This window comes from Alosa alosa, chromosome 2 (genome assembly GCF_017589495.1).
Source record: "Alosa alosa isolate M-15738 ecotype Scorff River chromosome 2, AALO_Geno_1.1, whole genome shotgun sequence".
NCBI classification, from domain to species: Eukaryota; Metazoa; Chordata; class Actinopteri; order Clupeiformes; family Clupeidae; genus Alosa; species Alosa alosa.
In genome coordinates this window covers 20,361,541-20,375,233 of record NC_063190.1, presented here as the reverse complement: position 1 = coordinate 20,375,233, position 13,693 = coordinate 20,361,541, and the positions used below count along the sequence as shown (strand labels likewise).

Below are 13,693 nucleotides of genomic sequence, written 5' to 3'. Positions count from 1 at the left end.
ACTGGTCTGGATTCCCTTATTTTTTCAAAGGTAGACTAAGCTATTTAAATATTCTAATAGGCCTACTAACTTAGGCATCTATTGTCCCATATGCAGCACAGCAAATCAAAGGTAATACATGTGCAGTTGTATTTAAACCAACCAAAGCTTGACTGAAACATTGTAAACCATTGACTTGTTTTAAAAAAATGTATGGGAAAAGTTAAACCCCCTCCTCGCATGTTCCTGCTGAAAAACTGCTGTTTTCATCTCAATCACGCACGTAATATGAACACACTTACAGATGCGTTTTTTTTATGTAGCCAATCGCCGACATTCAAAAAAAATATGCGGTTATATTTCACAACTTTTGTGAAGTAGGCCTACTGGGAAAGGCTGGCAAGCAAGCTGCAGACCGATATTACAGGTAGGCTATTATAACTTAGACAGATATTTACTTAGGCGAAGCCAGCAAAACACGCTGGAGAGATGCAAACAGATACACTTAATGTGTATTTCCTCCTGATTGAGAAAACGTTTGTTTTCTTTTTTCTGGTCCGTGGTCCTTGGTTCCTTCATAAATTGCGCAGAAGCACCACGCATAATTTGACCAGCAATCTTCAGGCTGAACTGTCCGACCTAAATTCTAGAAGCGTATGGCCAAATGAGCCCGGCTATCGCTGGACAGGCTGAACTGTCCAGCTCTTTCTCCACCCTATCGCTCACTCTTTCTCCCGCTCACTTTACCGCGTAGGCTACCTAGGCCTACGTTATCTCTCAGGCCTCGGCTATACCACCTAAAACGTAAGGCATATTTTTACATATTCTTACCATTTTCATACCTTTAACGATCCGTGAAAACGTCTTCACTCTGCAACCACTACACTTCCTTCAGTAGCCAGTCACTTATACATTTCCGTTTAAAAAAATACACGAAACCAGATGGAGACATTTCACTCGCTCTCTCACACTCGCTGGCGGTCCCATACACAAATTTAATACCTCCTTTACGAAAATTCAAGACATTCCAGACAATTTAAGACTTTTCTAGGCCTTAAAAACCGAAAGTTGTATTTAAGACTTTTTAAGGACCCGCGGGAAACCTGTTACAGCAGCGCTAGCCAGCTGTCTATCTGAGGTTGATTAGTGTTTCGTGTCTGGATTCATTATTGACCAATTATGTATAGGCCTACAGCGATTTCATGTGAAAAAGCAAGGTTCTTCCGGCAGATACCAGCAAAAGATCTGGACCACAATGTGAGTGGTCTGGGTTATCTTTAGATTATGGGTGGCCCTTTCCTTACAAAAAAACCTGCAGTTGTACTGCAGTCTTTTCGAAGTACAGTGCAGTTATACTACACTACAGTGCAGTACAGTAGTATTTTCATGTTCAAAATACTGCATTTCTGCAGTAAAGTACAGCACGATGCCGTGCTATGCAATAGTGCAATGCATTTTTTTGGTGTTCAAAATACATTTCCTGCATACGAACTGCAAATATTTCCTCCAAAACTGCAGTTTTGATACAGTTTTCATACTTGAAGTAATTTACATTCTTTTTTGTTTTTGTAAGGTTTTGACCAGTTATTAGTGTCATTAGCCTCAGACCTAGACTATACAAAAAGCGCAATATAATATAAATAAAGACTTACTACTTAATGCTTACCTATTTCATATATGTTGTACTTTTCATTCTTTCATGGGCTATATCTTTCACAGTTTCAGTTTTACACTGAGCACTTTACAAACATTATACTATAAAATGAAAAACATATTAAAACATCAGGACAGTGAGCGTCAAAAACAGTGCGCCAGTGCGGGGCCAAGGAGAGAGAGGGAGTTGTAAGCTGCAGACAGGTGTTTTATTTCGCTGTCGTTTGTTTGCTAAATAATGCTCAAGTGCTTTTTTGCTCAAGAGAAGCAGAAGCATTGTTATGTAGATGTTATTGTGCCTATATGACATGTTACTAACGATATGAACTGCCTGCAGTAGTAAAAGTAGAATTTTTTTTCAGTAACCCTGTTAAAGGCTGCGCTGCTGCAAACTTATAGGCTATGTATGCATGTGACTTGGGAAAGTCATGGTGTATATCGGATAATATAGGGTCACGGTGTAATTCGAACCCTGCTCTAGGTAATTGTGTGTTAATTGGGTTAGGACTGTGATGGGTTAATGATATTGAATGAGTACATGGTTCAGCAAGTGACACAGAGGAGGAGGACCAACGTAAGTATTAACAAGTTACAAATGTTTGAAATTAGTTCTAGTACCGTTCAGAGCATTATCGATAGAGAGTTGCGATAATGGGTGTTCAAAATTCGTTAAGGTCCGTGGTTCATGTAAACTTCAAAAAGTTCCCCGGAAGTGATTGACAATGGATTAGAATGCATTGAATAGGCTACTGTTCAATGATACAGAGCCACGATTTTTGGGTAATTGACAGTCAATAAATGCATAGATCTATCTATAAGGCTCTGAATGGTACTAGAACTCATTTCAAACATATGTAACTTGTTAATACTTACGTTGTTCCATTTATCTGTGTGACAGTCCATATTCAATCACATCCATATGCAAATTCAATTCAGATTCTAATGCTAATGCATTATGTAAAAACAGAAGTGTGCAGATATTTGACTAATAACTTTAATTTGACTAGCCTAGATTTGCAGTCAGGTTAGTCTAACAACTCTCCGTTGGCTTGCGAGCTGGAAAAATCAAACTTCGATCAGGCTGATCACATCGTGTATAGAGTTGCAAGGCAGTCTTAACATAATGCTACTTGAAAACAAAGAAGATGGATGCTGCTGCTGGAAATGTGAAATCGGGCAAACCGAGGTGTACATTTAAGGCGAACAAGTTGTGTGTGTGTGTGTGGGGGTTTTTTTTAACGTTTACATTTGAACATCTTTTGACGTATATGGACACTGGTTGTAAGTGAAGCATCCATGTTTATTTGCAGAGAACTGACTCCTCAAATAGTTTGTGTGTGAACTTAAAGCAAATGATAAACTGTTTTGAACATGTTTGCCTTTGACATTTTCAAAGAACCCCTAGTTCTGTATTGCACTCCGAGTTTCTGCCAGACTGTCTGATTTTGTTTGCTCTGCTAGAATTGACTGACCTACAGTACACACTCCTTACAATCACTCATGTTCTTTGATGGTATATAGAGTAGTATGTGGATGTCAGATATTAAGTCTTTATACACTCCCCATATTAGTATATGTTCTCGTCTTGAATTGAAATGTGTGTGGGTGAGTGTGTGTGTGTGTGTGTGTGTGCGCGTGTGTGCGCATCAGATAATGTTATTAATGGACCTACAAACTTACCAGTCTTACCTCATGTATTTTCATAACACGTTTCCATGGCGCCTTCTATCATGTGTGTCTGAAATGTCTGATGCCAGCATATCTGCCAGTACCGCCCTGTTTTGAGTTCTGGACTGTCAGTCAGAGGAAACAGCTGACTTCGTATTTGCCCTGTTAACTCAATAACAACTGTCATTCTAATAAGAATATTGAATTTACTTTGTTTGCTTAATTTGTATAGCATAGACATTTTATAGTATTTTCAGAAAAAGAAATGATAAACTGTACTATAAACATTAACATTTTTAATTTAAACAGCTGTGCTTATTATGCTAAAAGCAAGGATGGCCCCATATGATTGTGATTCTTTAGATACACATACAGCACAACAGCTCTGAGTTTATGAGATGAGTGTGTCATACCTGTTTACTGGTTGATTAATTGAACAGTTACTGGAAATACATTCAAATGCTATCAAAGGCTGTTAATGTATAGAAATGCTGAAATTAAATACATTATTAATCTGTTTTGAGAAATTAAATACATTGAATACCTTATTGGTTTTTTTTTTTTTTTTACTGTATGGCTCTCTACATAAGTGAATTACTTCGGTTTTTAAATCTGATCTGTACTTTATGTTTCTCCTTCACTGTTATCAGTGATTTGCAATGCTTTTCTAATTGAGCTTGTGTATTAATCAAGTATGGACCTGGATTTCGAGATTTCCTTGCAGAACCCTTATATCTAGAGTGGATTCTTCCTGTAATCTGTTTCTTTGATGTTGCCGCCTTGCGGTCATGTATGCTTCAAAAGTAAAAAAAAAAAACTTGTGCTGTATCGTTATCCTATGGCAGTGGTTCTCAACCCTTTTTCAGTGATTTATCCCCCGTGAAATATTTTTTCAGCCAAGTACCCCCTAACCAGCGCAAAGCCGGCTCTGGTTTGGCCTTCTTTGCCACTTGTCCCTCCGTGTTTTCACAAGAATTAACGCTACGCTTCAACCATGACTCCATCGTTTGAGTTTTGACAGTGATTGACAGGTGATGGCGGGTGGCATGTGACAGGTTGGGTCGAACCATCCTGGTATGGGGGGGGGGACACTGGGTTTTTAGGATAATGAAATTGAATAGCCTACTGAAATATAAAATTAATTTTATGAATTTATATTTTCCTGAAATATTTATTAAATAATTGTTATTTTTGCATGGATTCTACTTTTTAAATATATGTATATTTTAAAATCTCACATACCCCCTGGAGTGTCCTCACGTACCCCCCAGGGCGTACCCTCATTTGAGAACCACTGTACTAGACAATTGTTGCATGGGAGCTGTATTCTGATTATTGAGGAGGCAATGAATCGACTAGTAGGGAGGGACTTATTCCTATGCTAGGTCAGATGAAATGTGGTATCTTGAGATATACCCATATATATATATATATATATAGATATGACATTGAACAGCAAAGTGTCATAACATATTTTATTGAGGTGGTATAAAACATACAGTAAAGCGTTGAGTCTGCACCAGAGAGTGGCATTGATATCATTCAGGTAAGGAGCAACTGAGAGATGGCATCAGCTCTTCAGTAGACCGCGGAAGATACTGTAAAACAAAAATAAATTGGATTTCTCAGACAAAATTACCTAATTCCATAGAGACCTGTAAGCACCCACATGTGTTTAATAGTGTGAGTAGTAGTTCAACACAATTAGGATCACAGGTGCAGTGTGTAGTAGGTAACAATCAGACAGGACGCGCTTTGCAGCTTATAAAGCCTGAGGCTCTGCTTAGAGACAAACTTTTTTCAATTCGAGGCACTGAGGGCGCCTCCGCAAAAAAACACGAGGCACTCTGGATGCATAATCAGTGCGCAAAACGCTTACTGCCAATATGAAACAATGTGGAAAATGTGCAGCTCACTGCAAAAACAGAATTCTGTCTGATCGCCCCCCTACTTATCTGCACTCTGCGGAGTATGCAGCAGAATGAGTCCTATGTTCCAACACATTTGTGCCAACTTGAGGGTGCAGGAACGAAGAATGGCAAGTTGCGTTTTTCCGTGTTATACACAAGCATTCATAGGAGGGTTAGGGGGAAAAGTGGGAGTTTACAGTAAAAAGCTCCTATATGTATTGCCCTGTATGTACCAAAACTGCCAGTGAATGTGCGACTTTATTTTGCTGTGAAAAATTTCCGCTATTTGGATAACACTTTAAAGTTGGTGTAATCCAAATGGCTGTTAAATGCTAGCCTGGTTATACTGCCTTCACGCCAACCGTAAACTCGGAGGACACGACTTTAAAAATCCGTAGAAAAGTGTGTTCATGACCTCAGCTCGGAAAACAAATACAGGAAACACATAAATAAGTTATTAGAATTGTGATGTGATGCTATGGTTGAGCAAGAAGGAAAATGTCTCTGGTGATTGTTTCTATCTGTAGTGTTCTATCGGAGGTCCGAATTTCCAAATATCCGATGTGGCATGAAGGCAGCATTAGCACCAGATCTTATCTCAATTTAAATTGAGAGTGTATCTGGACAAGGTTCATTCATCTCCTATTTCTAAGGGTTGTCACCAATGGGACACAAATCAAAATGCCTCTGGACACAATTGGATAGACCTAAAACCAATCAGAGCGATGAAGGAGATGACATATGCAGAGCAAATGACAAAACATCTCAACAAATGAGCATTTAACAAAAACTGCTTCAATGTCATCATCTTAAGCCAGCCTCAATGGTTGATTGGTGCCCGGGTTTTAGGAACATTGGAAATTGAAGTTAATGGTCTCTTTGCCAGACGGACCTGCAGAGTATATTACAAATTTGCCAAAGGTTTGACTGAGTTCTCCCTGGCTAGTTAAATGTGTCAATAAAAGAAACATTCAGAGACAACAGATTCGGTATTCAGTGCACCATGTCAAAAGCAATTTAAATTTTTGTTTGCCTTTCTAATGTCTTACTTTTACTTTCATGAAATCAACTTTAACTTCCCTACTTTCCAAGGCTATCCACTCTGTCATAGCCTATGTGCAAAAATAGTTTGAGTATAGTTATTTAAGTGGCACTTACAGGTATGTGCATTATCTGTTTGTTGACATCTTCTTATCATGTATTGTATTATATTGTGACCGCTTCACTTTTGAATCCTTTTAATGTTGTCATCTGTTGACTCCATTCTACGGAGCCTGGGTGTCATTGCAAGATTATTTGTATATCGAGAAAATGTGCGTTCATTTTACTAAATTGTGCTCTCGTTTTACTAAATTGTGGATTCATTTTATTAGATTGTGTGCACAATTTAATATATTGTGCGCTTGTTTTACTACTTAGTACTATTTACTATTTAGTATAACGTGCGCACGATTTACTAAATTGAGAGCAAAATTTAGTAAATTGTGCACACATAAAACTAAATTGTGTGCACATTTTACTAAATAGCATGCTTATTTTACTTGGGTGTGCGCTCATTTTACAGCACAATTAGCGAGGAAAATTAATCGTTTAGATTCATTGATAGACTAATCTGTATTAATATAGTTGTTAGTGGCAGCCCTACTAACATCCACTGCACTCGTTATAATGGATAACGAATGGATATAATGGAGAGACTCACACGCACTGCTGCTAAGGCTTGAGGAGAAATAGCTGCTGGCTCCAAAAGACCCCGCCCCTCCGAGTCCTGAGCCAAAACCTCCTCCAAAACCACCGCCAAGACCTCCTCCTAGACCACCGCCAAGACCACCTCCTAGACCACCTCCAAAACCTCCTCCTAGACCACCTCCAAGGCCTCCTCCTAGACCACCTCCAAGACCTGGGCAGAGAGTCGAGGAGAAAGGAATAACAATCAGAGTGATGAGAAAGTTATGTGGCCATGAACAGCACTAGTGAGCATTATCTGAGTTAGCTAAGCCTTAACAGCTAGCAGGTACCCCAAAAGACCTCTGAAGTTCACCTACAAAAAAGCTGCCATCTTTGCCCATATAAGGAGATCTGGTATCTTGGGGAAATAACATGGGGATTTTGTTCTCGCTGGGACGAAGAAGTCTGAAATGCAGACGTTTTGCTCTACACACTTTTGTCCTCTGCCTTCGAGTGGGTACTGTGATCTACGGTACATTAATATTGTGAACTTTGCAATTTGCCATAGACAGTTAGCTTCGATTAACAGCCAGATCTCCTTATAACCCATAGCATCTCACTGGACTAGCTTTCCATTTTTCATGCTCTTACATGTTTCTGATTTGGGTGATTATTTTTGTAGGTAATACACATAGAGATGTTGTCAGATAGAGAAACAGTATAATAATGATAAAAAGATGACAGATAATCTACCCAATCCATAGCCTCCACCTCCGCCAGCAGCCAATCCCAGACCAGCACCTCCTCCTCCCACTGATGTTTTAGACATGTGGACGGTCACGCCCCCTCCAGACTTCAACCTGAGGGAGAAAACGCACACATTTACATTTAATTTAGCAGACGCTTTTTCCAAAGTCGATGGATGCAGATATATACTACTATTTAGGTCATAATCCTGCAGTCGTCTCAACAGACCAGGCGCAAGGCCTACATGGGAGCCAGTTTCCCCGGGCAAACGGATTGTGGGGCACTAGTTGGCATGTGTGTCTTACCTGCTTTCTTCTCCATCCAGGAGCTTTTTGTAGGCCGTGATCTCCACATCCAGAGACATCTTACTGGCCAGCAATTCTTGATACTCCTGGCCATAGTGTGTGATTTGCTAGAAACACACACACGTGATTGTCATTGCCAGGTCTGTAGTAATGTGTGCAAAATTTGTAACACCTCCTTCAGGAAGCATGTTTGTATGCGTCATTCATCAAGTTCATCCAGCCGGGCTTCAAGCACCACCTCTAAACAATATGGCAGTACAGGTGACAGACACACATGCAGACAGACACTCCGGATGTATAAGCAAAGTCCTTATAGGCAAGTCCCCCAACTCGGTGGCCATCTTGGTAACACACTTTGGGCAGTTATCAGGCAGCTATATTGTCTACTGCCATATTGTCGTTATGAACTACCCCTATGCATTTCTATGGAGGATTCTTTGAGTACTGTGTCTCCTCAGTAGAAAGTGTTCTTATACTTTGTTCGTACCTTGCGGAGGTCATCCAGCTGTGATTTGAGTGTTAGGACTTGCTCCTGGTACGTCTCTGTGTGGGAGCTCGAGTGAGACTCCGCCTCCTCCACCTGAGACTCCAACTGGATGTTCTGAAATGTCAACGGATCACCATATTTTGTATCACAATATTTTATATTTTGACACATTATTTGAAAAATCATCAAAATGTATCTGATTCTAAACATTAATAAACTAAAGAAGCACCAACGGATCACATCAGTAAATCAATTCTAAATAAAAATACAAAACTGATAAACACAACAATTTGCTACCCCTTCCTTACTTTTTTATTTTTTACATATTCCAAATTTTTCAAACCGATTCTTGGTACATGAACGTGTGAGAATTTAAAAAAATAAATATGTCACAAACACATTTCTACACCGGACCGAGATGACCCTACCAGTGTCTTGATGCGTTCGATCTCTCTCTGCACAGAGTCTATCTGCAGTTTGTAGACCCGAAGTTCCTCCTTGGCGGACGTGAGAGTCTGAGTGTTGGGCTGGGTGGTCAGGGACATCATGGAGATCTGTGGAGAAGGCAGAGATGGTTAGCCAAACACCCTGCAGACATACTAGTTTTCCATTGGAGGTGCCTCACTATTTTATGAAAATGTTTATAAATGGAATTATGATTGTGTGTATAATAACTACCGGTATGAATGCTTACCAAACAAACAGCCAAGAGTAAACAATGAGGTGAGCAGGGATTGGGAGAAAAGCAAGAGGAAAATCAGACAGGAAGTGATGTAATAAAAAGGTAGCCAGAGCAGATGGTGCATTCATGGCACCTGGGAATATCAGGGGCCGCCCCGTGATTATGTTGTTTTTCCCCATAGATATACTGTCAGTATATATATCTATGTTTTTTCCCACTGCGAGTGTTCATGTGCTTTGTCGTCGGAATGTGTGAACAACATGGATGCCACAACAAAGGTTAAAACATACGCTCACTAATTTTAAATGAACAACTGTATTTTCTTAAAAATATGGTGTAAGACGCTTGTGAAAGAAGTATATGCAGCTTTCAAGTGACAAAAAGCGGCAAATTCCAAAGTTCACATTAAAACTGTTGGACATGAAAGGCCACATGGACTACAAACAAACTACAACATGACAACAAAAGTGATGACAAGCCCTCAACTGGGCAACTCTGTTAGCAAAATCTACCCCCAGTTGCCCACCTCTTATTCCCACATGAAGTGACGTGAATGATGATGTTTTCACTGGTGAAAAGGTTTTTTCCTGTGAACACACCGAGAGCACTGCACATGAAGGAAGTGATGTAATCAAAGATAGCCAGAGCACTGGAAATGAAGGAAGTGATGTAATGAAGGGTAGCCGGAGCGCTGCACATGAAGGCAGAAAGATACGAAGAAGAGAAGAGACTTACGCTATCCTGGACAGATACTAGAGCGTCCTGCTTGCTCCGCTGAGCAAGGGCTTCGTAGTGTCCCCTCACATCCGCCAGAGCTGACGTCAGATCCTGTGCCTGTGCTGCATTGTCCACAGAAATGGACACAGCTGACCTCACACTGCCTGTCACAATGTTTCGGACCTCTTTAACTTTCTGTGAAAGGGGAAATCCAAAAACTGTCTTTATTTATTTATGTGGAAGGCAAACAATTTAGCCAACGGAAATAAAAATAAAAAAAGGCTAGTGAAAAAAGACTAAACTGTGTTGTGAATTAAGACTAAATTATCTTATTACAGTGACATTGCGTCCTTGGTAATTCTCCTTTCTGTTTGAATTGAGCTGTTGAGCATTGGTTCAATAAAGATGCGGCCTTCCTTGTAGTTTTAGGGTTTTCAGTATAAACTCCCACCCACACACATACATTTCTGTGGTAAACCAGACAGTAGCATACATGTCATGCAGCCTACAGGTAGTTTTTGGGTAGTCCTTTCCTGTATGCACGGAATAGTTGATTTAAGGGTTAGCTAACCCTAGCTGTAGCAATGATCAGGCCTTTTATGTCATGCCCAAATGCTGATGTAGATCAATAATGATCTGTCTTCTTTATGTGTAAAAAAGGCATTGAGTCCAAGCTGTTTGGAAAACGTGATCACTATGTACTTACAGCATCATAAACCTGCTTGGATAAGGCAATATGGTCTTCCAGCCCACTGATACTAGTCTGCAGCTCGAAGATGGACAGGTAGAGGCTATCAACTTCCTGCACACAAGACGGTAACATTATCAACTTCCTGCACGCAGTGTCTTAAATCCTATTCAGTCATTGTTTATTTAATTCAGTTAGTCAAATACTTAAGTATTGTGAGAGGTGATATACATGTAAACAATATGATAATAATAATTAATAATAATCTTGCCTCCTTCAGGTTGCTCCAGTCGATCTCCAGAGTCTTTGTTTGTGTCGTTTCCTCTTCATACCTGAAGAAACAGCCAATCAAACGTGTATATAGATATATTATATATATTTATTTTGTCCGCCTTTTTATGCCTTTAATCTGACAGGACAGTAGAGAGAGCATGGAATGGGAGAAGCGAGTAGGAGAGAGACATGGAATGGGACCGGGAAATGACCCGGGCTGGACTCAAACCCTGGTCCCCGTGGGCCCGTGGATCTGAGTGTGGTTTGGGCATTGTAACCAGTTGCACCACAGTGCCCCCCAGACAGTTCAATGATAACAATAACAGTTCTTGATCACACACACCTGGCGCTGACGTCTTCAATGATGTTCTTGTAGTGTTCGATTTCAGCGATGACGGCCTCTTTGGTAGCGGTCAGCGAGTCTATCTGGCCCTTGTAGGAGCCGATGGCGGAGGTGAGTAGGATGGACGTGCTGGCCGGGCCGCCCTGGTCGGGGTTGGTGAACATGGAGATCTTGGCCTTCAGCACGGCGTTGTGCTGCTCCAGAGAGCGAGCCTTATACCGCACAGGGAGAGTGCAGGTAGGTGAGGACCAGGACATGTATGAACACACACACACACACACACAGACATACACACTCACAAAGACACATTGACACAGACACACATACTTTCTTTCTCGCACACGCTGACACTCACACAGACACTCTCTCTCACACACACACACTCACACACTGACACAGAAACCCTATGTGTCTTTTGGTTTTAGAACCATGCAAGCTTCACTCTCACACACACTCACGCTGAGGACCTCAGGTGCTGGAAGCATACCAGTTGCTCCTTCTCCTACTGCACACATGTCAGGACATTCTGTGTCCTCAGGCACTAAAATATGTAGGCTGCACACCACACACACACAATCTCTCTCTCTCTTACAATCAATATTATTATCATTATTTAACACAGCTAATCAATGATTTGTGAACCCATACATTCATTTCAAACTTTAAAAATGTGGATTTGCCTGAATTGTATCAGTAAGTCAACTGAACTAAAATCAATGTAAATGTAAAATCACACACACACACACACAGACTATCAGTTATCACAGATGCTGTACTCTCTCACACACTCTCTCATCATCCCTGCTAAACACATATTCTCAAACACATATTCTCACTCAGTGACAAACCCATGGTCTGGCACAAATAAACATGGTTTGTTCCACACACACCCCATTGTGTGTCTCCCAGCAACACACTCTCATCTAGACATTCTGCACATATACTTCCACACACCTGCTCCCTGCTCTCATCTTATAGGTCAAGGAGGTCTCTCATTCACTTGCGCACACACTCACTCACTCACACACACAGCCTCTCTCACTCACACACATAGACACACACAACCTCTCTCACTCATTCAGACACAACACAGCCTTTCTCATTCACTCACTCACTCACTCACTCACACACACACACAGCCTCTCTCACTCACACACATAGACACACACAACCTCTCTCACTCACTCAGACACAACACAGCCTTTCTCTCTCACTTACACACAAACACACACCTCCTCCAGGTGCTCACCTTATCAATGAAGGTGGCGAACTTGTCGTTGAGCACCTGCAGCTCCTCCTTCTCTCGGAGTCGGGTCACCTGCACTGTGTCCAGAGATGGCAGAGAGGGGTCCAGTGTGGGAACTGCCCCTCCTGCCCCCCCGCCCATTCCACCTGCCCCACCCACCCCAACTGCCCCTGCAGCGCCCACTCCCGGGCCTGCCCCCAGGAAGGCCGGGTTGAACCCATACGGCGCCCGATCTTGAACACTTTCCCACCGAGCCGGGCACGCAGTGGAGCCACGCCCATACGGAACCCTGCAGCCCCCCGAGAGCCGCCCCCTGCTGCCCCGCCGGACCCTAGCCCCATTCCGAATCCCGCTCCGGCAGACCCGAGGCCCATTCCGAATCCCGCTCCGGCAGACCCGAGGCCCATTCCGAACCCCATTCCACCACCCAGACCCGATCGCAGAGCGAGGGACCCTCCCCCACCTCCCCCCAGTGACATTCCTCCCCCGAAAGACCGCATGCCAGAGGACATCCCTGACGCGCGTGAGAATAACTTGTTTCCACTGTAGGTGGCGCCAAAGCGCACAGCGCCTCCACTGAGACGGGCTGAGTCGGCCATGAGCGCAGCTGCAGAAGGAGAGAGGAGAGACGCCGAGATGGAGCTGCTCAGTCAGGTGCAGCAGCCCCTCTGGAGAAGCGCTATTTATGCAGACAGACACGGGGGTGTGTCTGTGACAGAGCACTCCAGACACACACACACACATACATTTGGCACAATCACACACACACACACATTTGGCACATACACACACTTTAGCACACATAAAAACACATGCATCCAGCACACATTCAGCAGACACACCAAAACATACACAAACACACATACACATAGCACACACCTAACATACACATACACACACTATATTGTTGAATTCTGCAACACAAGTGAACAGTCCAACAATGTTAAGCAGTTACATTTTCTATCATGGGTTTCAGTTTGAAGGGTAAAGAAAATGTATTTTCTAAATGAACATGCTCAAATTGCGAAAGTCCACATACTATCAGCCTACAGGACCTAAGTTAACAGAAATGGCAAGCTGTCCACAGTCAAATAATATTTCAAACATTCTAACTTTCAACTTTAATATTTAAATCGCTATCACTGTGAGAGAGTGTGGGACAGTTTGTTCAATGTGTTCCATTCCAGAGGTACAGGGGAATTAAACCATTCAGAGTGGATAGTGGTGTGTTTACAGATCTGCTCATCCAATCTGTGTGGGTTTTGAACAGCATTAGGTTATCCAGCATGACTGTAGATGGTGTATGTATTAAGGCAGTAGTCCCCAA

The 13,693-nt window shown here is 41.9% G+C and overlaps 1 protein-coding gene across 1 annotated transcript; it reads right to left on the bottom strand.

The window, feature by feature from the left end:
• Positions 1-4,761: 4,761 nt before the first annotated feature.
• On the bottom strand, positions 4,762-13,133 carry si:dkey-183i3.5 (uncharacterized protein LOC566445 homolog). The gene is given in 13 exon segments (XM_048237377.1): positions 4,762-4,898; positions 6,913-7,110; positions 7,632-7,738; positions 7,931-8,037; positions 8,418-8,531; positions 8,846-8,971; positions 9,835-10,011; positions 10,523-10,618; positions 10,776-10,836; positions 11,121-11,332; positions 12,370-12,488; positions 12,522-12,591; positions 12,594-13,133. Coding segments are annotated over 13 exon segments (1,779 nt in total). The 5' UTR covers positions 12,966-13,133; the 3' UTR covers positions 4,762-4,878.
• Between the last annotated feature and the right edge of the window lie 560 nt (positions 13,134-13,693).